This window comes from Corythoichthys intestinalis, chromosome 4 (genome assembly GCF_030265065.1).
Source record: "Corythoichthys intestinalis isolate RoL2023-P3 chromosome 4, ASM3026506v1, whole genome shotgun sequence".
NCBI lineage: Eukaryota > Metazoa > Chordata > Actinopteri > Syngnathiformes > Syngnathidae > Corythoichthys > Corythoichthys intestinalis.
This window is the reverse complement of record NC_080398.1, coordinates 50310223-50335657: the sequence shown is the minus strand read 5'-3', so window position 1 is coordinate 50335657 and position 25435 is coordinate 50310223. Positions and strand designations below refer to the sequence as shown.

The 25435-nt window shown below is 37.7% G+C and overlaps 1 protein-coding gene and 1 long non-coding RNA gene across 3 annotated transcripts; both read left to right on the top strand.

The window, feature by feature from the left end:
• Positions 1-3672: 3672 nt before the first annotated feature.
• LOC130914607 (uncharacterized) lies at positions 3673-6726 on the top strand. The gene is made up of 2 exons (XR_009062968.1): positions 3673-3953; positions 5672-6726. It is a non-coding gene; the product is annotated as an uncharacterized LOC130914607 (long non-coding RNA).
• Positions 6727-7616: 890 nt separating this feature from the next.
• depdc1b (DEP domain containing 1B) lies at positions 7617-24735 on the top strand. 2 transcript variants are annotated; one of them, XR_009062966.1, is made up of 12 exons: positions 7617-7749; positions 10014-10279; positions 11272-11416; positions 12304-12431; positions 12516-12646; positions 12739-12786; positions 13903-14043; positions 14128-14294; positions 15382-15558; positions 16280-16462; positions 16567-16806; positions 24696-24735. XR_009062966.1 is itself a non-coding variant. In XM_057833960.1 (11 exons), exons 1-11 carry the CDS (start codon positions 7702-7704, stop codon positions 16729-16731), a joined length of 1599 nt encoding a protein of 532 aa, XP_057689943.1. In that variant the 5' UTR covers positions 7617-7701; the 3' UTR covers positions 16732-17897. The 2 variants fall into 2 exon arrangements, 1 of the variants encoding a protein (XP_057689943.1); XM_057833960.1 differs by lacking the exon at positions 24696-24735 and having other exon boundaries at positions 16567-17897.
• Positions 24736-25435: the final 700 nt, after the last annotated feature.

Genomic DNA, 25435 nt, shown 5'->3' with positions numbered 1-25435 from the left:
TCATTCACGAGTCTGACCTGGGCGTGGACCTAAGTCGGCCATTTTTTCGGCAAAATGACAAATTCAGTAAAAGACTAATAGCTCCTTGACACAATGTTCAATCATTTTCATATCTGGCATGTATGTGTGGTATCCCACCCTTAACACGAGTGCATTGAAACATTACCCTTTAGGCCGAGCGCCCCCTATTGGGAACAGGAAATGCCTTTTTTTTTACCAAACAGGCTCCTCCTCCAAGGAAAAAAAATATATTCACCTGAAACCTGCATCAGGGGAGCCATAAGACATGTGTTCAGGTGCCTGATGAAAAATACTGAGGTTTGGTTGAAGCAGAAGAGTCCAAAAGGAGAAGTGAAAATGACTGAAGCCATTTCGTCTCACCACAAGTTTTGAACAGTCATAACTTCCACAACATATCTGCGCCAAACATCTCGTGCTTGTTGAGTCATACTCTGAAGGGTCCTGTAGGGGTCATTTGCACCAATTCTACAGCGCCAACTAGTGGCAATAGAAAGTCACTCATTTTTCTAATATATGTCCAGTTCTTTTCAGGTTGGTCATTATAGTTTCAAGACCTTTTGAAATACTTATTTTACGGCCCATGTCCATGTCTGTTGCCGTGACGACTCTTTATTCGCTCCTTTTTTGTAGTACTCTCTCCAATAGGGTTTTTTATCTCTTAGGTGTGTGAATGTAAAGAGGCGACTTTCGAGCATGTTAGGTTCTAATGAGATGATTAGAGAGGAGGATCTGCCACCACCCTGACCTGCACACTGTCCGAGTTGCGTGATGTCCGAGTTGCGCTAGATTGCGAGGGCCCGTTCAGTCCTGCTTGCAGGCCTAGTTACATTTGAAATGCTTAAAAAACATTTTTTTAAATATGCATATACAGTACTTGAAAGTTTAAAAACATGTCTTACATGTATCTCTTTCCAATGCTAAATCTGAATAAATACATTAAACACACACACACACACAAATTAAAAAACAAAAATTAGGGGGAGGATGCTACTTCTCGGTTTTTCACTTACCGCGGCGGGTTCTGGTCCCCATTAACTGCGAAAAACGAGGGATCACTATACTGTTGTTTGCCTGACACCTTATTACATAACATGCACTCTTATAGAAGCATAGTGCTGCCCCACCACAAACAAATAAACAAAGTTAAATATCACATCTGATACCAAATGGTAATTTAGTGTTTTAATTTGATAAATTTCACATCATAATTTGAAGGGTGTCACGTTTTATCATGGTAAGTTTCCTGTTGACGAGTCTGTCCTATAGTCAGGGGTGAAAGTGGGCCAGAACGGTGAGGAAAGCAGTTCCGGTATAAGATTCAGGGCCGGAACGCAGTTCCGGTATAAGATTCAGGGCCGGAATGTTGTTCCGGTACACTGTGCTTGTGCTTTGATTCCGAAAATATGACAGCAACTGTCAAAACGCTATGTAAAAAAAAAAATACGAAGCTGCCACACATGCATTTCATCTCCAAGAAGAAAACAATCTACCAACATCAGATTTACATACAGTACATAAGTGTTAACAACAAGCACAATAAAGGGCTTGTGTAGCGTAATCCGTTTCCACCGGTATTTATTATTTATTTATTCCACGGACGGCATGGAGGTTTCCCCAGCTGCTGCAGTTATCTGAGTCTGACGATGACGAGTCACGTCAATATGCGAATGCACGCAGCAAAGCAAAATGCCTGGACTCATTTATCCATTCAATTGGCTGACATCCTGATGTGATCACCACATATATTTAGCTCTGATTGGTTCAAATGTGCATGCTTTCTGACACAGCAAAAAAAAAAAAAGAAAGTTTGATGAACTGATTCAACAAAAAAAGGGCACTGCAACAGAAAATGGATCAAATCTTTAAGAGCAAGGCAAGGGTTAAGGAGGCTTATTTATCATATTTAGTTTTATTTGCTCTGATGGGGAGGTTCAGAACATCTTAGCTGTCAATGTGCACGTTGGACTTATATTTGTTCATTTATGTTAGGCTACTTATTTATTTCCTATTTATTTAAAAAAGTCAATGTTTGCGTGATCGTCCAAATATATTCCATTTCACTCTGCATAATATAAGTCATTTGTAAAAAAAACACAACAAAAAGTAAATGTTTCCATTAACTTCAAATTTAATATACATCCTATGTTCTTAAGTAGTTAGGATTTGGCATTTAGTATGTGAGGAAATGAGGGAAAATAAAAATGAGGAGATGGAGGTTGGGGTTTGCTGTTTTTGTTAACTTTTATTTTGCAAATCATTGAAAAAATACAATTTTGAATGAAAATCAGTTTGCATTTCAGTAGTTTTGACACCCCCCCCCCCCCACCCCTAAAATAAATAAATAAAATAAAATTATATTTCTGGCTCCATGGCGAACTTCACATCGGGGAGTTCCAGCAAGAAATTCTAACCACTTTCACCCCTGCCTATAGTTGAGTACATTTCATCATGCATAATGTTTATTTACACTCGATGGTACTGTATATCCTATCGTAGACAACCTGGTGTATTTTGTACCACAGTAACTGTTGAAGTTTGCAATTTGACAAAGCGTACTGACGTACTGTACATGCAGTGCTCACGACTTCCTTCCGTTCCTTCCTAGAGTGGTACTGGGTAGTAAGCAGGGGGGAAAGTGAGCGGAAACGGTCAGGAACGCAGTATAAGATTCAGGGCCGTTCCGGTATACGGTGCTTTGATTCCGAAAATGTGACGGCAACTGTCAAAACGCTATGTAAAAAATAAAAATAATAATTTCCAAGAAGAAAACAATCTACCAACATCAGATTTACATACACAAGTGTTGACAACAAGCATAATAAAGTGCTTGTGTAGTGTAATTCCGTTCGATATTTATTATTTATTTTATTCCACAGACGGCATGGAGGTTTCCCCAGCTGTCACAGTTATCTGAGTCTGACGACGACGAGTAACGTCAATGTGCTAATGCACACAGCAAAGCAAAATTCCTGGACTCATTTATCCGTTCAATTGGCTGAAATACTGACATGTGATCACCAGAGATAGTTAGCTCTGATTGGTTCAAATGTGCATGTTTTCTAAAACAGCAAAAAAAAAAAAAAAAAAAAGGCAATGCAACAGAAAATGGAATTTGCTCTGATGGGGAGGTTCAGAACATCTTAGCTGTCAATGTGCATTTTGGACTTATATTTGTTCATTTATGTTAGGCTATTTATTCATTTCCTTATAATTTAAAAAAAGTCACTGTTTGCGCAATCTTCAAAATATATTCCATTTCACTCTGCGTAATATAAGTCTTGTGTACTTATTTTTCTGAATGTACTGTATGCTACTTATATCCGTATTATTAAAAAACACAACAAAAAGTAAATGTTTACATTATCTTCAATTTTAATATACATCCTATGTTCTTAAGTAGTTAAAATTGAGATTTGGCATTGAGTATGTGAGGAAATGAGGGGAAATAAAAATTAGGAGATGGAGGTTATAGCTGTTTTTGTTAACTTTTATTTTGCAACTGACTGAAAAAAATACAATTTTGAATGAAAATCAGATTCTGTATGTGTTATAGAAATAACTGACCAGTAGTTTTGACCCTATCGGTTCTTGTCTCGTGACGTTTCTGGCGCAATGCATTGTGGGTTTTCGTGTATTGCAGAACAACAACAAGCCCGCGACGTGATCCTTTGCTCGGCATCCATTCTGCGTGGTAATCGTTGAAAATGGTACACTCGTGTTGTGTGAAAGACTGCCATTCTAGGTCCCATGAAAAGAATGCAAAAAGGATGGGATAGTTTTTTTTTTTTAGCATTCCCGCCTGGAAGAGAAGATATGGAACTCAGATGAACTGACCAAGAGGCTTCGAATGGTTGCAGCAGTGAGAAGAAAGGCCATCACTTTTTATTCATCAACTGAAAACATGTCGGTCTGTTCCCTACATTTCCATAAAGGTAAGTAACTGGAAGTGTTAATGTTCTTCGGATGCTGATACTGACTGCATTTAAACGCTTATGGCGTGTGGTTGTGTTGTTTACTTTGGCTAACCACGCTAGTAAGATAGGCTAACTGTAGCCCTACTGGCTAACTGTGCATAAGCAACAGGCGTTCACCGTATGGTACTAGTACACAAAAAACAGTTCAAAGGTAACAAAGTAAGGGTAGTAATGAAGATGTAACAGCACACAATGAATGATTATAAGTATGGGAGATGTGTTAGGAAAAAAATGCGATATTTACCTCCCGCTTAGCTACTGATATGCTTGACCAAGCACTCTGTGGAGGAGATTACAGATCTACTAAATCACCAGAAGAATCTTCTGCTTGTTTGTTATGCCTAATGATCAGCTAAACTTAAAAAAAAAAAAAAAAATGTTGCATACAAATCAGTGCCATATGAGGGCAGGTCCCACCAGTTTAGACACACTACAAAGCTTTAAAATCCATTTTAAGTTACTAATGTTAACCTGTTGTATGACTGATAGGGCTGGGCGATATGGCCTTAAACATGTATCACGATAAATTGAGCAGATTTATCTCGATAACGATAAATGACGATAAATTCGCCCAAGCGGACTGTTATATAATTTGAAAATCTGAATCAATGCATGAAATACAGATTAACTATTTCTTGTTGATTTATTTACCAGCATTCAATTTGATATACTGTATTTAACAATTGTACATGCAGTCTAAACATTAAGTTTATAAAAATGTATTGTAAGCAATAAGAATTCAAGTATGAACATTTATAACCGTGTATGACTTGAACAATGTACATTGTCAAAATCAATATGCCTGTGCAAACATGTAATTGTAACACAAATGACTTGCAGCTTGAACAGTACACTTCAAAAAGACAACTTATTGTTAATGGCTGCTGTGACATAATTATTAAATACAAGTGTTTACTTTATGGTTTAAGGGTTTTTTTCCCCCCAGTGCATTTTTTAACAAATGCACGCACAATAAAAATAGCTGGGGCCATTTCTCGGTCATTATAAGTTTTGCCGTTGGATTGTACTTTATGCTGAATGCTTTACCATCACAAAAGCTATCAGAGGAATCACACACAGACAGATACAAAATAACGCCACATAGTAATTGCTAGATGCAGTCCGTGCCCAATCCACTCATTAAGTTCAGCCGTTTCGACAAGGTTAGAGCCGCTATCCGACTCCATAACGTTCATTTGTAGCGTTAGCCGCTAGCTAGCGTTAGCCTGGCTACCAGTAGAAAGCACTGAAAGCACCATCTCCGGAAGTCGTGAGAACAAAGGAGGACAGCGGGTGAAAGCCCGTCTGGATGCCACCAAGAGTCTACTAAATGTCGGTTGAAAGTTTGGTGAACCTCCCTTAAGCCACACTCCATCACGTTTTGCTTGTAGCGTTAGCTGCTAGCGTTAGCTTACCGGGCTTTTGTTTGATTGGCTTCCTGATGATCACGTGACTCCCTACGTAAGCACATTCACTGCTTTCTTAAAGGGGAATGAACATAGACGAACAACACAGAATCAAAGCGGGATGAAAAGACTATATTTTCTTGTTTTATTAATTTACCGAATTTACCGACATGATCAAAATTACGTCGGTCATCGTTAAGAATTTCGGTGACGGTAAATTTTCGGTTTACCGCCCTGCTCTAATGACTTATACGACTTTTATAATTTCAGGAAAACCAGCATATGAAATAAATGAGGCAGTCCCTGACTGGGAACCATCCTTACGCCTGGGACACACATGTGTTCAGCCCACCAACGTGGACCGCTCTTCTAGGCGAAGTAGGCGTGAGAAATTGAGGATGGAGGAAGACGTTGGTGAGCTACAGGAGGAGCCGTCAGCGCCCTTTAGATGCTCCTTCTGACCTTCATGCGCCTGCGTTTGGACCTGGCTACACTACACATTGCACACATATTCCATGTTTCCCGTAAGACTGTGTATTGAGTGTTCAGTGACATGGTGCCGTTTTTACATGCTAACTTGAGACGAGCAATTGTTTGGCCCAACAGAGAAACACTTTATAAAACAATGCCTCACAAGTTTGTTGAGTCCTTCAGACGCAGAGTTGCAGTGATTATTGAGTTTTTTTTATTTTTATTTTTACAGAGAAACCATCAAATCTTAAGGCGCGTGCGCAAATGTTTTCTAGTTACAAGCATAACTACACCATGAAATACCTAACTGGAATCACACCAAAGGGGGGAATTTGTTTGATGTCAAAAGGTTGGGGTGGTCGCACAAGTGACAAACATATCACCTTGAACAGTGCTTTTTTAAATAACCTTTTGCCCGGGGACATTGTCTTGACTGACAGAGGCTTTGATATTCAAGAACATGTGGGTATGTTATGTGCAGAGGTCAAACTCCCTGCGTTCACAAAAGGTCGCTGTCAGTTAGCTGGTAGAGATGTGGAGGAGACTAGGAAGATAGCACATTTGAGGATCCATGTTGAACGGGTAATTGGTAATCTTTGCCAGAAGTATAAGATCCAACAGGAACTATACCTATTAACTTGGTTCTGCCATGTGACGGCGAAGATTGCACATTGTTGGATAAGATTGTTTATGTATGCGGTGCCCTTACAAACCTTTGCCCAACTGTTGTGTAGTTTGTACTGTTATACCATTTACTATGCTAACCGTTTCATCCTTTCAAACTTAGCTGTTATTGATATTTTGTATTTTGTTGTGACTTGATTGTATTTAATAAAACATTAAGTTATCTTGAATCCTATTCTTTGTAAGTACAGCATGTGTCAATACTGTATTATATATATACACACGCATAATAATGTTTATACAAAGGACGACAGTTAACCACTTTGGCCAGGTACTTTTAATGTTGCCAAATTGTCAGTTAAATCACAAACTACCAACCACCACCAACTTATGTGGAGCACAGAGAGCAGAACCAACACATGTCTTTATCTGTTTCATGCGGTGTAGACCAACACAGGTTAAATAATAATGGGGCTGATCTCATTATCACACGCAACCATGTCATCTTTGGTCTCCAGACCACAGCAGAGGCACCATAACTGACGTCATAACTGACAAATACCGATCTCTCGCTTCCTTTTCAAGCTTCCCCACATAAGGAGTCTTGTCGTTCTTCTGGCTTTTTCCCATTTTGATGTGACATTCGCGTGGCTGCTTACCCGCAAAATTGTCAACAAAACAAACGTGACCGGGGCGGATGTAGTCCAGGTCACTGAGATACACGAAAGATGGCGGCACAGGTGGTCGTGATGACGTAGGTGACAACAACCGATAACCCTATACCCCCTCCCACCCCCCCGAAAATAAAATAAATAAATAAAATTTCTGGCTCCGTGGCGACCTTAACGTCGGGGAGTTCCGGCAAGAAATTCTAACCACTTTCACCCCTGGACAGATTGCAACCGTATGATTGCAACTAGCTTGCTCTGCTGAACACCCGCAAAAGCGGCACTTTTGAATATGAATGGACATATACTCACATGTTGGTGGGTTGTCACAGCAACACCCACAGCGCTTCTGTTGGTCACGTGCTTAACTTCCCCTCCAATCACGATCTTCATTTTATGTGACGTAAATGATTCAAAGTTGGCAACAACGTTTCGGTCGGTGGTTGGGTTTCGTCCGTCTTGTTGTAAACCTCGAATCGAAAAATAAATACGTTTTCAATGGTTTTGGATCAATAAACATTAGATCTGTCGAGTGGAATGGAGGGAAGAGTTATCGGGCCCGGGCCGTACAGGGCGACAAAGCTGGTGAGTAAAGAAGAAATCCAGACAAAAATGATAATATCTGTTCAATTTTGATAAGAGCGGACTAGGACACGATTACGTTTATGAAAATTAAAAATGGGATCGTGCAGTCTCTCCGTAAATGGTTTACATGTATAAATATACTGTATACATGTATGGCCACTAATTCAATCTTTAGATAAATATGTTGCATTACATTTGCATCACGATGCATACAAAAGGGGAAGTCTGCAAAGTTTGTTTCATCCATAGTTAATTTGTCAATCGGACGGATAGACTGTATATCGCTTGTATTGTGCTAGAAATTTGTCCATATTTGTGCAAGTGGATCAAATTTTTACTATTGTTTTTTGCATTCATCTCCACTACCACATGAGTTGTAAAGTTAGCATGTGCATGAGATGTGCATATACAATAATAATAATGTACTGTACGTATTTCTTTTATACCTTTCAACACAATTCTTGAACTTCTGTACAATCCACCAGTGTTGGCAGATTAGCTCAGCAAGACTCAACTTGCTAAAACACTGGCAAATCTACAGCCAACTTTCTAACACTATACGTACTGTATTTGTTACATGAAATTGTATTAATTCATTCTCAGTCAGATTTGTTTGCCTCTTCTGCGGTCTCGAATCAGGTTCCTACCTCTGTATCCTGCCTAGACATGTGCCGATTACCTGTTTCAAGGTAAACCATGGTATGAAATCGTCAAAAAGTATCCTTCATACCGTCCCTAAGGTATTAGCTATTTTTTAAGTCCCAAAAATGCATGGAGAAATCCCACGCTTACTGCTGCAAGGCTCGACCCTCCTCCACTGGTTGTTGCTCAGTGTCCGTGAGTCAGCTGTGCTGCGCGGTAGCTGGAGGAGGTGAAACTCCTAAACTTTTTCCCCCAACGAAGAAAACGAAATCGCTGGTATGGGAATCCTTAGGCTTAAAGGAGGAAGGCCAAACGAAATGTAAAACATGTTTGCGAAGGGTGGCTGCCAAGGAGGCAATACCTCCAATATGATTTTGTATTTATACAAAATTAAAGGTTAGTTAACACTGTCATGAACGTTTCCCACCAGCTGCGAGAGTTAACTCCAGCGTGTTTAGTGTGTCTAGCGGTAGTAAAACATGCAGTGTTTTTTTTCTCTCTGGCAACTGTCTGTGTTGAGAAAAAGAGTGTGTGTCTCATGGAAACATGATAAGAGTCATACACACGTGCTTTTTATGGAAAATGATTCAATTATTTTTGTTCTGCTGGTATTATTGTTGAGCTGTGGGTTTAGGCTCACCTAGAGGACTGCATTTATTTTAATTTTATTTGGAATAATTCCTTATTTTTTAATTTATTTTAACTTAACATTATACTTATGTTCCAATTTGCTAATATGTTTTGAAAAATAAAAACCCTGTTCAATGGAATTTTCTTTTTTTTTTTTTTTTTTCAAACCCAGATATGTCAAAGAAACACATTTTAAGGCTGTAATTGCAATTCTGTGATACCATGAAACTGATATTTTGACTTAAGGTTATCATACTCTCAGAATATCATACTGGCACATTGTAAACATTATACAGTATACAATGGGACTGGGAAAGAGCAAGCCAAGTTCATCTAGGAAATCACAATTGGAGGAATTTGCACACTTTAATATAGTAGGTCTACATGAGATCAGCATCTAGTTAGTATGTACTTTTTAAAAAAAAAAAAAAAAAATATATATATATATATATATATATATATATATATATTTTTTTTTTTTTTTTTTTTTTTTCTTTCGCTAGATGAATGTTGATTCTGAATTGTTCCAGAATATGTTCTGTAGATGGCAAAGCTGTGTACTGATTGGTGCTTTCCACTTTTCTATAATTTTGGCTGGGGGTTTAGGATGATTGTCAGACAAGAGATTTAAAAGATGACAATGGCAAGGATTATCAAAAAGTGGAGCAGTTTGAAGTCAATCCTAAACATTTGCTACATGATCGTTTTTCCGCTGAAATTGTTGTCTAGATGGTAACCTAGATGTTTAGTGGTGGTAACAGCTGGGGCTTCCTCCCCACCTAAAGGCAGGAGTTAAGTTTTGGGAAAAATAAATCCACAGAATTCTTAGATGGGTGATGGGTTCTATGAGATATTCATTCAGTGAGTTTCAAAATATAAACAAGTTCAGGTGCGGTGGTTATTCTGAAAATGTAAACGGTGTAGTTCTTTTACTGTTTGTGCTAGAAATGAGAAATCTCAATGTTTTCTCATTTTTTGTTTTTTTTTTACAGTGGAATGAAACAATTAAACTCTTCCGTGGAGGTATGCCTTTAAGAAGACATTGGATGCACTTCCGCTACTATGATTGCACTTTCTCAGGATCCGAGGCTGTAGATTATCTCCATCAACTTCTTCTGCACAACTGTAACTTTGGACCAGAGGTGACTCGCTACCAGACCATACAGCTGCTCAGGAAGTTCCTCAAGGCCCATGTCATTGAAGACGTGAAGGGTCGGCATGGGAAAGAAGACTTTGAAGATAACAATCATTTATACAGGTATAGATGCAGTAGTTACATTAATATTAATTAAAGTGCAAGGCTGGACTGGTTACTGGTGAGGCACTGGCTGGATCATGAGGTGCTCTTGAGCATAGCACCAAACTCCATAGTTGTTCTAAAGTGCAGTTCTTGTGCACAGCCCATCACGCTCACATACTGGATGTTTGTTTGTGTATGCATTACACATAATTATATATTGCATAAATGATACAAAAATACAAAGAAACGACATACAGAGTGTAAAAATATTTCCACTTGTGGAGTTGTCTTTCTTATATGTAATAGTGATACAGCAATAGTATAAATGCCTCAAGTTTTCATCATTTAGCTGCACTATGAAGATCGTGAAGAGAAAAAAAATCAAATGTGTCTTACCCTTGTTTGGAAGAGTCCCGATTCTTACCAAAAATATACTGGTATATACAGTATATCATAATGGAGTCAATTGCTAAAACACAAGAAACACCATGCCTTTGCTATTCTTAACTTTTGTCCATCTAGATGGTAGCATTTTCCCCCCTCTGACTTGTTTTTTTGAACAACACTGACTCCCATAACACTGTGGTAGTGTTATGGGAAGAAACTATATGATAAATAATTATATTACATGTGATTTTGTGTGTGAAAATGCTTGGAATTTACTGTTGTTGAAGGTTTGAAAAATGCTTGAATTTTGCGTTAAGTCCCTAAAAGTGCCATGTTTTTTCAGCACCCTGTCTAAAAATAATTAAAAGTATTAATTGAACGAAAATAAAATACATTTGCTTCATTCCTGCTACATGCTCGTTCTGAAGTTGCTGACTCTTATTTCCGCCGCCTCATTTAAAAAAATACATACGTAAATAAATAACGTTGGGAAAACACCGGAAACATGCTAAATTGATCTTGAAAATCCTTAAGAAGGGATTGAATATGGACATAAAAAAGGTGTACAAGCCCTGAACACCACTTTGGTCACGTCAATGATTTCTCCTTTACTGTATTTTTAGATTCCCCACTCTGTCTCCCCTCAAATCATTTCCATCAAGATCCGTGTCCAGAAATGGCACTGACCTGCCAAGACTGATCCGCTGGGATGACTATGAAGAATTACCACAGCAGGAGAACACAGCACATTTGAAGTCTACTGGGTTGGTAAGACAGTGACTTTTCCTCACTTCGGTTTTGTGCTTGAATTTGTAAGAATGTCCAAACTTGATTGCACCTTCTACATTGATTCATGGGTTTGGTGAATTTCATGACCAAGGTTACAAGCTTGTAACTCAATTCATCAATTATTAAATCAATGTTACTCATGAATCCATTCCATCTACCCAAAATACCACCTAATGTATTACATGTTTTTATTAATGTAGGATAGCACTTTTCACAAACGCACAACTTTTTAAAAGTCTTGTCATTTAGTGTTTCTGTTTGACTTGTTTCAAAGTTTTTAATTGAGTTGAGGAATGTCTTACCTGAAGTTTGCTAATATCTAAAATCTTTTCTCATTGTCAACCAAGCAAAAGTCGGAGGTTTTGATCCTCATACACATGGCCTCGAAAGACTGAAAATAGTTCTCCATCTCCAGCTTTTAACGTTCCTGTAAACAGAAAAGAACTGGAAAACATAGTATCATCATAACAAATATTCAGAGTGCTCTGACAACTATTTTATTCAAAGAAATAGCTTATCAAGCGTAGGTTCTGAAGGATGAGTGGAAATTAAGAAAGCAAAGTTTTTTCTGTTGCTGGTCCCAAACTACGGAAGGAACTCCCTGTGCAATATGCCCGTGTAATGTATTTGTGATGTATTGTAGCTTTGTATTGTTGTGTTGTTCTTTAACTGTTTTATATTTTTTCGATATGTAAAGAACTTGGTTTCAGCTGTTTGTTTTCTAAAGTGTGCTAAAAATAGATTAAGAAATATTCAATGGGTTATGTTTTTTCAAATGTTTTACCCTCTGTATTTTCTTACATTAGGTAGATGTACCAACATGTTTTAATCAGAAAACTTTTTTTTTAATGCATATCCATCCACAGACGTCTGATTTTTGGAACAAACGGCACAGTGTGGCAATTGGGGATGTGCATGAATGCAAGCTCATTCGAAGAAAAGATATAACACCCAAGCAAGTGGACAACATATGGAAGTCAATGACAGCTGCACAGTATGGACCAGTCTCTCCAATGTTGATTACTACCATCTTCCATGTTGTTATTTTTCTTTATGTACTTTATGATTTGACCTGCAGTTTACAGCAAGTACTGGGGCTAACAACATTGGATGGCGTGTTAAATCCAGCACACTTGAAAGGCAAATACATAGTTCACAACGTTTTCAACGTCAATAAGTCGGGCATAGTTGTGTTGGAGAACCCTGCTGGTAATGCCTCAATATTTTCTGTACTTATAAAAAGTTTTTGTTTTTGATGAAATATCTGGCTGTTATCGCTGTCATTTCGCTTGTCTCTTCAGATGACATGCCCTACTGGGTGGTATCAGCAATGAAATGCTTGGCCAACTGTAAGTATGTACTCTTGTATGTATATAGAAAATCCACTTTCCAGACAGTAGACAGCCAACATTTGTTCAGTTATTTTGCATGCTGTCAGCTCACTTATGGAAACTCTTCTGTGCTATAACAAGTGCGCTTTTGCGCACAAAGTGAGGTCTACAAAAGCATGGTTGTTTTTTGGTACAACCTGACTGATAATCATTACTTGCATACTCAAATGTGAAAATAAATTACGTTATATTCAGTGCTGCAACAATTATTCGATTAACTCGAGTATTCGATTAGAAAAAAAGATTCAAATTAAATTATGCTGCGTCAAGTATTCGTTTAATTAAAGTGGCGTTGCAATGGTTTATTTCGAAAGTGTTTGCATTTAGTTTTATTGATTTAGGTGGATACACTGCCCTCTAGTCTGCCTCATTTCACATGGCTGAATCCAGCTGCTCCATCTTAAGACCAACATAAGCTAAGTTTTTGTTTGGGGTAATGTTTTTTTAATGCAGTCGTAATTTAGTTTATAGGTATATTTAGCCATTTATTGTGGGAATATGTGTCTGAACCATTTGTTAAGAGCATTGTTTAAAAAAAAAAAAAAAAAGTTAGCGTGTAAAAGCATTTAAGCTAGCGGACTTTTGCCATGTAAGTTAGCCAATTGTTCTTTTGTTGTACATAGATTCTTATTTATTTATTTATTTAATACCGTTTGAGGCTCAGCTCAGGTATTTTAATTTTTCATGTTCCTTAACCTATTTCTCGATTATTTAAACTAAGTAGTTCATCGATTACTCGACTACTAAAATAATCGATAGCTGCAGCCCTAGATATTTTATCTGCACATCTATACAAATCTTCACCAAAATTGAATGAGTTCTTCCAAGGCCCATGCACAACCCCCTCTGCAGAGCAATTTTGATAAATGTATTTTTTAAAATCCTGCCAGTTTTACACCATTGTTTTTACTATATTAAAGTCTCTTATTATTATTATTACTATTATTCTTGTACCCTGCACAGTCATTACGCATACAAATCAACCGGTAGTTATTTACTTACTTTTTGTACTGTATTTCCCACAGATAATTTCATTGGGTTGAGAACTAAAAAAAATGTTTTCTTCTGTTCAAGGGCCCAATGGCAATGACACCAAACAACCAGTGTACCCAGGATTTGAGAGGGATGTCCTGAAAACTGTAGCCGATTACTATCAAAGACTCAAAGAACCACTACTGACTTTTAATCTTTATGAAGTCTTTGTCAACATTCTCAGTGAGCTTTTTTTTTTCCCTGATGAATTTCTGCGTTTTCCTCCACCAGTGAATTTTATCCTTATATGCTTGATTTCCTTTCTAGGTCTGCTACACGAACAAGACTTGGCTACTGAGGCGCTTCAAGTCAGCACCCTTTTGCTGCCACCGCCCAACCGAAGACATCTTCAGCTATTGCTGAGGCTGATGGCGCGGGTCTCTCAGAATCCCCATCTGCCGCCACTTAATGACACTATTGCCAGCCGCACTCTGGTATGGATTTCCAACAGTTTTCTGCTGCATGTGTTTGAATAAATTTAGAATCAGTTAATATATATTCATATTATACAACACTTGCTATTTTATGGAAAATACAGTGGTACCTCTACATACGAAGTTAATTCGTTCCAGGACCTTGTTTGTATGTCGAGCAGGATTTTCCCATAGGAATACCCATTAATTCATTCCACAGCCTGAAAACCTACACTAAATTCTTAATAAATGCATCTGGCACTATTGCAAATAGCAATTACACAAAGCAAAACAAATAAATTTTGAATAAAAATCGGAATTATTATAATAATTGCTGTGATAATGTAACGAATTGGGTTCTTATGTGGTGGATGTGTTTTATGTGGTGGACCTGAACCCAACGTATGGCTGACTTGACAGAGTGAGGGAGGGAGGACTTTTTACGTTCACTTTGTTCAGGGCGGACAATAGGCATGATGTGTTGCATAAGTTCTGAAATAAATGATTAAAAACCTGATGAAGCTGGCGATTTTTGGGCGATTTTACCAAAATAACTGTTACCCTAACTTATAAAGACTGGCGAACAGAGGTCGGAGGAGGACTGTCGAGATTCTAGACATTCTACGGCTGTACTGTCAATTCAGTTTAAGGACGCGCCCACCATGCTCATGTTTTTGTATCATTTCTATCTTGATTTCAATAGTAAGCCTCTCCATTTTTCGCCACCTGCACTAACATTCTTGGAACCCATGTTGATTTCTCACAAGAAAGTATGCTGTGCGTCAGTCTTGAGGGAAAACAAAGTAACTGCGGCGCTGTCATAAATTATCGTATTTCAATCATGTCGTTGGATGTACAAACCCAAATGGCGAGTCAAATTTTACGTCGGATGTCGAAAAGATCATGTGTCGAAGTGTTCGTATGTCAAGGTACCACTGTACATCAAATTCTGTGAAATAATCGTTGCTCCCTCCTTAAACACACCTTAATTGTCTATTCTCTATCATTCACCCCTAGATACTATAAACCCCAAACTGCAATTGCAAAACACATTAATATAAGCACAACTTAACTTTGAAATATAAAAATATATGGCCTACACTTTCAGATGGTGCAAATGTTTTCACAATGTGTTTTGGGCTCCCTTGATGAGATGGACTTGGATGAACTGCTTGCCTCAAAACTGGTCACTTTTATGATGGAGCACCACAACACCATCTTTCAAGTGCCCAACAAATTGAAATGTCAAGTTGAGGAGCAGCTTACCCACCTCCGAAGAGTTCAGGTCTGTGCCAATCCCGAATGCATGAATTCAGTAAATAAATGAATGGCGAGACATATAGTGCTGTTTTTCATAGTTACTGATACCTGTTATAATCAACTTCCAAATGCAGGTAGATAGGCCCATCTTTAGTCATAGTATCATACAGTAGTGCAATACCTATTTTAGATTTTTGTCTGCTTCTCATACAGCAGGTGTTCTCTGTAGCTTAGAGATAAAACATAAAACTTTAAAAAGGAGCATGTAGCCTCTTTTCCCAATTCATCACAAAAATGTCGAATGAGTAATTGTGATGGCAGGTCGTAATCTAGTACTCTTTAGCAAGCACATTATCAGCATCACACATCTTTCAGCATGCACTGGACTTGAGGGATTTATATTCATGCTAATCATAAATAAGAGGCGATTCTCATGTGACATTACACAAACAGATTTCAAGCTGAGAGAGACCCATGGCACAGCTTTCTTTCTTTATGAACATATTTTCTTGATGTGATTACTCAGATATTGGAGCAAAGCACGTCTTCTTTAGTCTGCCGTTTACACCCAGCAATGGTGCAGGGTAGGGGTTTCCATCGAGAAAGATAATGAAGTACCCATATTTTAAAGCTTCAAAAACATTTGAGTGGAATTGATGGAAGCATCAAAGGAAAAATGTATTCTGTATATGACATGCCAAAAACAGATACAGTATCACTTATTTGCTTTTGTTTTTCCCTACCAGATTAAATATGCTGGTTCTGACACAGACTTCAGTACATCTCCAGCATTTTATAAACTGATTAGTAGGGTGGAGTCGGAGGAGCCGAAGGTGATTGGTACCCAGACTCCTTTGCAGCAGCTACTGGAAGGCCTGATCTCAGACAAGGAACTTCCCGTCAAGGACAAAAGGAAAAGACTAAAGCAGGTAAGCCTTCATGTGTACTAATAAGTATTTAAAATGTCCTTTTGGATAATGCAACTCATTTCCATTTGTCTATGCTAAGTACTGGAGCACTTCTTTCATTTCAGTTTCAAAAGTCTTATCCTGAGGTTTACCGAAATCGATTCCCTTCTGAGGAAAGTAGAGCTGCTGTCATACCTGAGAAAACCCCTCGCCTCAAACCGCACCTAATGTTTTTCAACTTCAAGAAACCCTCAAACCCATTTCAAAGGAGCTGGAGTTTTAGGGCATAAACTACTGCGCCACCACTGTCTGATTGCAGACATCCCAGAATGCTGTTAAACAAAGCAGAGAAAGGATGACATGAGGTTAGACAGTTTACAAAAAATTGATTGGTGATTACTTTCTGTCAATTTTAAAATTATTCATTTCGGGCCAGTCTGATTTAAAATATATACAGTGGTACCTCTACTAACGAAATGAATTGGTTCTGGTAGTAGTTTCGCAACTTGAAAGTTCTGTAAGTAGAGACGCGTTTCCATGTAAATACCCTAATCCGTTCCAAAATTCAGACATTAAACTTTTATAATTAATAAAATTGCATCAAAACATGTAACAAAAACATGTTGCAATTAGATTATTGCACAATAAACATAAAATCAGTGTTGTGCATAATCTCAAAAAACAAGGATAGAGTAAAGAATGTAAGTTAATACACTTATGTAAAGCTGTTGGAACACGAGGGGCGAATGAAAAGGATGCTGGGATATACATATACAGTAAAGGTCCCTGTTAGCCAATTGGATGGCAGGAATGCTAGGCAATAGCAGAGCAGCTATAAGTATGTTACGTTCAGTAAACTCTGGGAGCTGCGAATACCAGCCACTGCCTTTTTGCCTTTGGAATCCTGAAATTTCTTTCGTAACAAGAGGCAATAGTTTCCCATTGAGGCGTGTTTTAACCTGAATATTCTGTATGAAGAGATGTTTGTCAGTAGAGGTACCACTGTATATATATATAGGCGATGCTGCTAAAGATACATACAAATTTATTGTACTAACTTGACTAGCAATTGCTAAAGGTACTATGGTTTAAAACTGTCAAAGGAGGAATATATCTGAACTTTATAATTTTTTTGTTTTGTTTTTTATCATACTTGAAAAATTAGTTCAGTATTAAATTCCAATTAATACCTAGCCAATAGGCTGTTTAAGTACACTGGTTTTGAATTCCAGAATTAAAAAGAAAAAAGCTAGATGAAACCATGAACCACAAAGAAATGTATTGATAAGAAATTGTCTTACAAAATATTCACAAGCACTAAACCACTGCTGTCTGTCAAAATGAATTCAAATAGTTGAGTACCCTGTAAGATGAGTAGTCTTGCGAATTGAAATTGTACTTAAGCAAAATATATGCATTTCAAAGTTACTCGGTCGAAGCATTATTGCATGCAAAAATCATCGTGTTTATTTTAAATGACTGTTAAATTCAGTAAGAACTAACATTAATTCTGCACTATAGAGCACACCTGACTATAAGCCACTTTTTTTTAATAATACTTGAAAAATCATTTCAATATTAAAGTCCCACTGTCACGTCAGGGGGAACTTTACTGAATTAGGTGGATTGGGCTTCATTATTCCACAACCTAAAGTGCGTTATAGGGATGTCCCGATCACATATTTTTGTACCCGAGTCCGAGTCACCTGATTTTGAGAATTTGCTGATTCTGAGTCCAGATCCGATATCGGGGAAAAAAGTTGTGGTTTTTTTGTTTTTGGTTGAACTACACCTCCAAACATGTTACAGTACTGTACTTTTACAGTACTTCCCCTTCCGATTTTTCCGGGAGTGTTGCGGTTTATAAAACGTATATATTTTTTTATCTTTTGGCAATGCCATTGTACAGTACATTTGGATCATTTTGGAACTTTTTAGCCCTTGAGTAAAAAATATATAAATTTTGCCTGAACGATATTGGGAAAAAATGAACACAGCAATATATATTGCCAAGGCTCAACACTTACTTTTTGCATTGGTTGCACTGGTGCCCCTAGCTTTTTTCTTAAGGTGCACCAGAACAAAATGTGGGCACACACACATTTTATATTGCATCACAATTAACGCCATACTTTTAATCACTCTTAATAACATTCTTATACAGTGGGGCAAATACAGTAAGTATTTAGTCAACCACTAATTGTGCAAGTTCTCCCACTTGAAAATATTAGAGAAGCCTGTCATTGTCAACATGGGTAATCCTCAACCATGAGAGACAGAATGTGGAAAAAAAAAACAGAAAAGCACATTGTTTGATTTTTAAAGAATTTATTTGCAAATCATGGTGGAAAATAAGTATTTGGTCAATACCAAAAGTTAGTCTCAATACTTTGTTATGTACCCTTTGTTGGCAATAACGGAGACCAAACGTTTTCTGTAACTCTTCACAAGCTTTTCACACAGTGTTGCTGGTATTTTGGCCCATTCCTCCATGCAGATCTCCTCTAGAGCAGTGATGTTTTGGGGCTGTCATTGGGCAACACAGACTTTCAACTCCCTCTTCACCCCGTGGCGTCAAAATGATAACAAGAACGGTAAGCAAAAATCCCAGAACCACACGGGGGGACCTGGTGAATGACCTACAGAGAGCTGGGCACCACAGTAACAAAGGCTACTATCAGTAACACAATGCGCCGCCAGGGACTCAAATCCTGCACTGCCAGACGTGTCCCCCTGCTGAAGAAAGTACACGTCCAGGCCTGTCTGCGGTTCGCTAGAGAGCATTTGGATTATCCAGAAAAGGACTGGGAGAATGTGTTATGGTCAGATGAAACCAAAATAGAACTTTTTGGTAGAAACGCAGTTTCTCGTGTTTGGAGGAAAAAGAATACTGAATTGCACCATATCCACTGTGAAGTATGGGGGTGGAAACATCATGCTTTGTGGCTGTTTTTCTGCAATGGGACCAGGACGACTGATCTGTGTAAAGGAAAGAATGAATGGGGCCATGTATCGAGAGATTTTGAGTGAAAATCTCCTTCCATCAGCAAAGGCATTGAAGATGAGATGTGGCTGGCTCTTTCAGCATGACAATGATCCCAAACACACAGCCAGGGCAACAAAGGAGTTGCTTCGTAAGAAGCATTTTAAGGTCCTGGAGTGGCCTAGCCAGTCTCCAGATCTCAACCCCATCAAAAATCTGTGGAGGGAGTTGAAAGTCCGTGTTGCCCAACGACAGCCCCAAAACATAACTGCTCTAGAGGAGATCTGCATGGAAGAATGGGTCAAAGTACCAGCAACAGTGTGTGAAAAGCTTGTGAAGAGTTATAGAAAATGTTTGGCCTCCGTTATTGCCAATAAAGGGTACATAACAAAGTATTGAGATGAACTTTTGGTATTGACCAAATACTTATTTTCCACCATGATTTGCAAATAAATTCTTTAAAAATCAAACAATGTGCTTTTCTGTTTTTTTTTTTTTCCACATTCTGTCTCTCATGGTTGAGGTTTACCGATGTTGACAATTACAGGCTTCTCTAATATTTTCAAGTTGGAGAACTTGCACAATTAGTGGTTGACTAAATACTTATTTGCCCCACTGTAATTCATTCATTCATCTTCTGAACCGCTTATCCTTACGACTCGAGGGTCATGTGGGTTCTGGACAGCTAAATCCAGGCAGTTTGTGTGGCAACTTATTGTGTAAGTGAGAGGCTGTTCTCAGCAGTGTGAGTGGACTCACTCAATGAATCATTTAAGACAAGCATTTTTCTATGTTAATCTCGTTTAAAAATAATTCACATTATGAAGCCAGCATGGTGGGACAGTTACACGTTTAACACGAGAATAACGTAAAAAAAAACAATTTCTTTTTTTTTTTTGTCTTTTTTATAAAACCTTTTATGTATATATACATATACTATATATATATATATATATGTGTGTGTGTGTATATATATGTATGTATATATATATATATATGTATGTATATATATATGTGTGTATATACATATATATATATATACACATATATATATGTGTATATATATATACACATATATATGTGTATATATATATATATATATATATATATATATATATATATATATATATATACACATATATATGTGTATATATATATATATATATATATATACACATATATATGTGTAAAACCTATCTGGTCGGAAGTCAAAATCAGGTGACCCGGACTCGGGTGCAAAAATATGCAATCGGGACATCTCTGCTATTTTTATACAGTATATATAATAAACACAGTTTAAACATAAGATATCATTTATCTATATACAGTACATATCTTTGTTGTGTATTGAATTAAATATGCAGTGCCTTGCAAAAGTATTCGGCCCCCTTGAACCTTTCAACCTTTCGCCACATTTCAGGCTTCAAACATAAAGATATAAAATTTTAATTTTTTGTCAAGAATCAACAACATGTGGGACACAATCGTGAAGTGGAACAAAATTTATTGGATAATTTAAACTTTTTTAACAAATAAAGTACTGAAAAGTGGGACGTGCAATATTATTCGCCCCCCTTGCGTTAATACTTTGTAGCGCCACCTTTTGCTCCAATTACAGCTGCAAGTCGCTTGGGGTATGTTTCTATCAGTTTTGCACATCGAGAGACTGACATTCTTGCCCATTCTTCCTTGCAAAACAGTTTGAGCTCAGTGAGTTTGGATGGAGAGTGTTTGTGAACAGCAGTCTTCAGCTCTTTCCACAGATTCTCGATTGGATTCAGGTCTGGACATTGACTTGGCCATTCTAACACCTGGATACGTTTATTTTTGAACCATTCCATTGTAGATTTGGCTTTATGTTTTGGATCATTGTCCTGTTGGAGGATAAATCTCCGTCCCAGTCTCAGGTCTTGTGCAGATACCAACAGGTTTTCTTCCAGAATGTTCCTGTATTTGGCTGCATCCATCTTCCCCGTCATTTTTAACCATCTTCCCTGTCCCTGCTGAAGAAAAGCAGGCCTAAACCATGCTGCTGCCACCACCATGTTTGACAGTGGGGATGGTGTGTTCAGGGTGATGAGCTGTGTTGCTTTTACGCCAAACATATCGTTTTGCATTGTGGCCAAAAAGTTCAATTTTGGTTTCATCTGACCAGAGCACCTTCTTCCACATGTTTGGTGTGTCTCCCAGGTGGCTTGTGGCAAACTTTAAACGAGACTTTTTGTGGATATCTTTGAGAAATGGCTTTCTTCTTGCCACTCTTCCATAAAGGCCAGATTTGTGCAGTGTACGACTGATTGTTGTCCTATGGACAGACTCTCCCACCTCAGCTGTAGATCTCTGCAGTTCATCCAGAGTGATCATGGGCCTCTTGGCTGCATCTCTGATCAGTTTTCTCCTTGTTTGAGAAGAAAGTTTGGAAGGACGGCCGGGTCTTGGTAGATTTGCAGTGGTCTGATGCTCCTTCCATTTCAATATGATGTCTTGCACAGTGCTCCTTGAGATGTTTAAAGCTTGGGAAATCTTTTTGTATCCAAATCCGGCTTTAAACTTCTCCACAACAGTATCTCGGACCTGCCTGGTGTGTTCCTTGGTTTTCATAATGCTCTCTGCACTTTAAACAGAACCCTGAGACTATCACAGAGCAGGTGCATTTATACGGAGACTTGATTACAGACAGGTGGATTCTATTTATCATCATCGGTCATTTAGGACAACATTGGATCATTCAGAGATCCTCACTTCTGGAGTGAGTTTGCTGCACTGAAAGTAAAGGGGGCGAATAATATTGCACGCCCCACTTTTCAGTTTTTTATTTGTTAAAAAAGTTTAAATTATCCAATAAATGTTGTTCCACTTCACGATTGTGTCTCACTTGTTGTTGATTCTTGACAAAAAAATTAAATTTCATATCTTTATGTTTGAAGCCTGAAATAGGGCGAAAGGTTGCAAGATTTAAGGGGGCCGAATACTTTTGCAAGGCACTGTAGGTTGAAAGTGATTTGCAAATCATCATATTCTGTTTTTATTTATTTATTTATTTAGCACCACATCCCGACTACATTGGAATTGGGGTTGTATGTCTTAACTTCCCATGGTTAGCCTTAAATTGTTCCCGCGTAGTGGTACCAAGGGGTCTTCACTTGACAATAATTCAGCATATACCTGTAAATAAATCATCTTCTCACGAATGTAACCTTCAAAATGCTACACTAGCAACAAAGCTAAAAGTGTATTTGACACTGTATTCAAAGCGCACACTGCCATTGTAAATCTAATTTTTCTTGGATAATCATGTTTGTGGCTTATGCTTCTGAACCCACCTAAGTAGTGATTTCACCATGACTTTACCGGCCGCTTAGAAAAATGACTGAAACGTCCGCTGTCTGCAACAAAGGTGTATGTTAGCCCGTAAAAATACATAAATAAGCCGTTGCGCTGCAGAATTCAAAAGGAGAGGAAAAAAAAGAACTGGCTTATAGTCAGCAAAATACAATTATGCAGTAAAAACTGCTAACAATTTTCTATGAAATTGGCTGATATACCTTCCTGTTGCATTTATAATTATCTTGATACGCACCTTTTCCCAAGTTATTTCAAGTAGTGTCAACTTGTTTTATGAAAATATCAGCGTTTTCCTGGAATGGGTATGTTTCAGATGACAAATATATTGGGGAAAAATGAGCTATGCTTTTGATTAAATAAAAATACTATAATAAAAATGTATCATTTTACATACATACTGTAGGTACAGAGCATACTGTGTGGACTTTCCTAATGGGTACATATTTTAATGTTTTATAAACTATAAAATATTTTTAACACTGGTTAAGGGTGTAACGGTACATGTATTTGTATTGAACCGTTTTGGTACGTAGTGCTCGGTTCGGAATGGAGGCGTACTGAACGAGTTTCTGACGTAATGTAACCCTTACTCTTCGAGGCTGTGAGTCGATCGGGTTAGTTTCTTTGTGTAGATTATATTTACTCCTTCTTCTCTTCTCTAATGAGGACCAGCACGCTAGGACAGTATAACCGAGAAACGTCATGGCCGCCGCAAGAACGCAGTGAAACGCAGGTATTAAAGTCAGTTAGCCAATGCACACCAGTCGCATTGCGGCCGCGTGTTAGACGTGTCCCAGAAGCGGCTCAACACGACGCACGCGAAAAGAACGGCAGAGTTTATTGTTTGACGCCAGACGCGAGCCTCCTGCGTAATTACTACTACCGGTAGCTAGGATCGGGCAGACCGGAAGTCACTCGTGTAAAAATACGGTGGGTCCGGTCGATTTTCAAACTAATATGCAATCGTAACCCACTTTTTGAATCCATCAGATCTCTTGAGTGGTAGATCGGGGTACAGTTGACTTGTCTTTGTTGATTTACTGCTGTGTTCTCTGCTATAATAATAACCAACACGGCTCCCCTACCACAACAAAACAAGTAGGAACTAATATTCACATAGGAACTAAAGTTATACAACATAAAATATACAATATAAATGAATAGTACATCACATTTGTAAAATATAAACACATAATAAAATAAATAATAGCCCATTTGAATAAAATGAACTGAAATGAGCTAAAACACCTGTAATTAAATAATACACAGATCCTGCATACGCAATTAAATTTATTAATTTCTGTGAGAAAATCCACCAATAAAGCTTTTGAACACCGTTCATAAGAAAAAAAAAAAAAGATTCATTGCGGCATTTCATTTGTAAAATACATGTTAAAATCTTTGTCATTGGGATTGCATTTCTCTTTAGCACAGGACTTCTTTTTTTTTTCTTTCTTTCAGAAAGAAAGATGACCAATACGCGCGGGGTCTAAAAGGCAAATTGTTGTTGGATTATCTTTAAATACCTGCTACTTTTTGAGCAGAATTTTCGCTTTGTATAGGCTAATGTTCCTAGTATTGAAAGCAGAAAGGTGTGTAATAAACAACTAGCACATTTATATTTTGCATTTTGTTTTCTTACTGTACCGAAAATGAACCGAAACGTGACCAAAACCGAGGTACGTACCGAACCGAGATTTTTGGGTACCGTTACACCCCTATTGGCAGTCAGCTTTGTCTTAAAAGATTTTTTTAAAAATATATATATAAATTCTAATATTGGCCTCAATTAACTGTAATCATTTTATAATACTGGAAAAACTGTTACACTTGAACTTTGACTTTGCTGGAAAGTGACACATTAGACGTATATTTGTTGTAGATTTGTTCTGTATATCTTAATTTTTTTCTTTTTTTCTTATCTAGTAATTCTGTGATATCCTAGACTCGAGAGGTAGGCATTTGGAATCATAGCATTAATTGTTTTTTGTTGTTGTTGTTTTTTTTTTTAATAAATAGCAATGCAAGATCAAAATAAATACTCTGTGTGTGTGTATATTTCTGTTCTTACATTGTCAAGATTATATTTGATATATTTTGTTAGATTATACTAAGTAAGTGGCACCATTTTTTTAACATTATTTTTCATAACCTTGGATGCCATTTTACCAGGTTTGTATGTCAATTTTCATTGAAAATCTCCAGCATGTAATTTTTCAGGACACATTAAGTGCTCCTTTTCTTAACCTTTCTGCAAAATCCCAATTCTCATTATAATGCAGCTGACTGGATATTTCATATTTAAATTTCAACTCCTTGCAATGATTGCCCTTTGGTGGAGTGTCGGTGGGAAGTCCATGGTCGGTGGCATTGCATGTGGTGACTGGCACGTCACAGAGACGTGGATTACAATCATTTTAAACATTTAAATCCGGCATTATCTGTACATATTCTATGCTCCCCGTGGCTTCGTTTCGAACCAGGAAGTGGCCAACTCGAAATTACCTCGCTTGCCACCTCAACGCTTCTCTCATTGGTGGGTGTGGAAGAAAAACACAGAGAGCAGGTACTTGCACAATAAGGCACAGTGTGATTTTTGAATTTCAAAACCGTTTGTAGAAAGAATTCTCTTCTGATACCAAATGAAATTGAATAAAAAACTACAT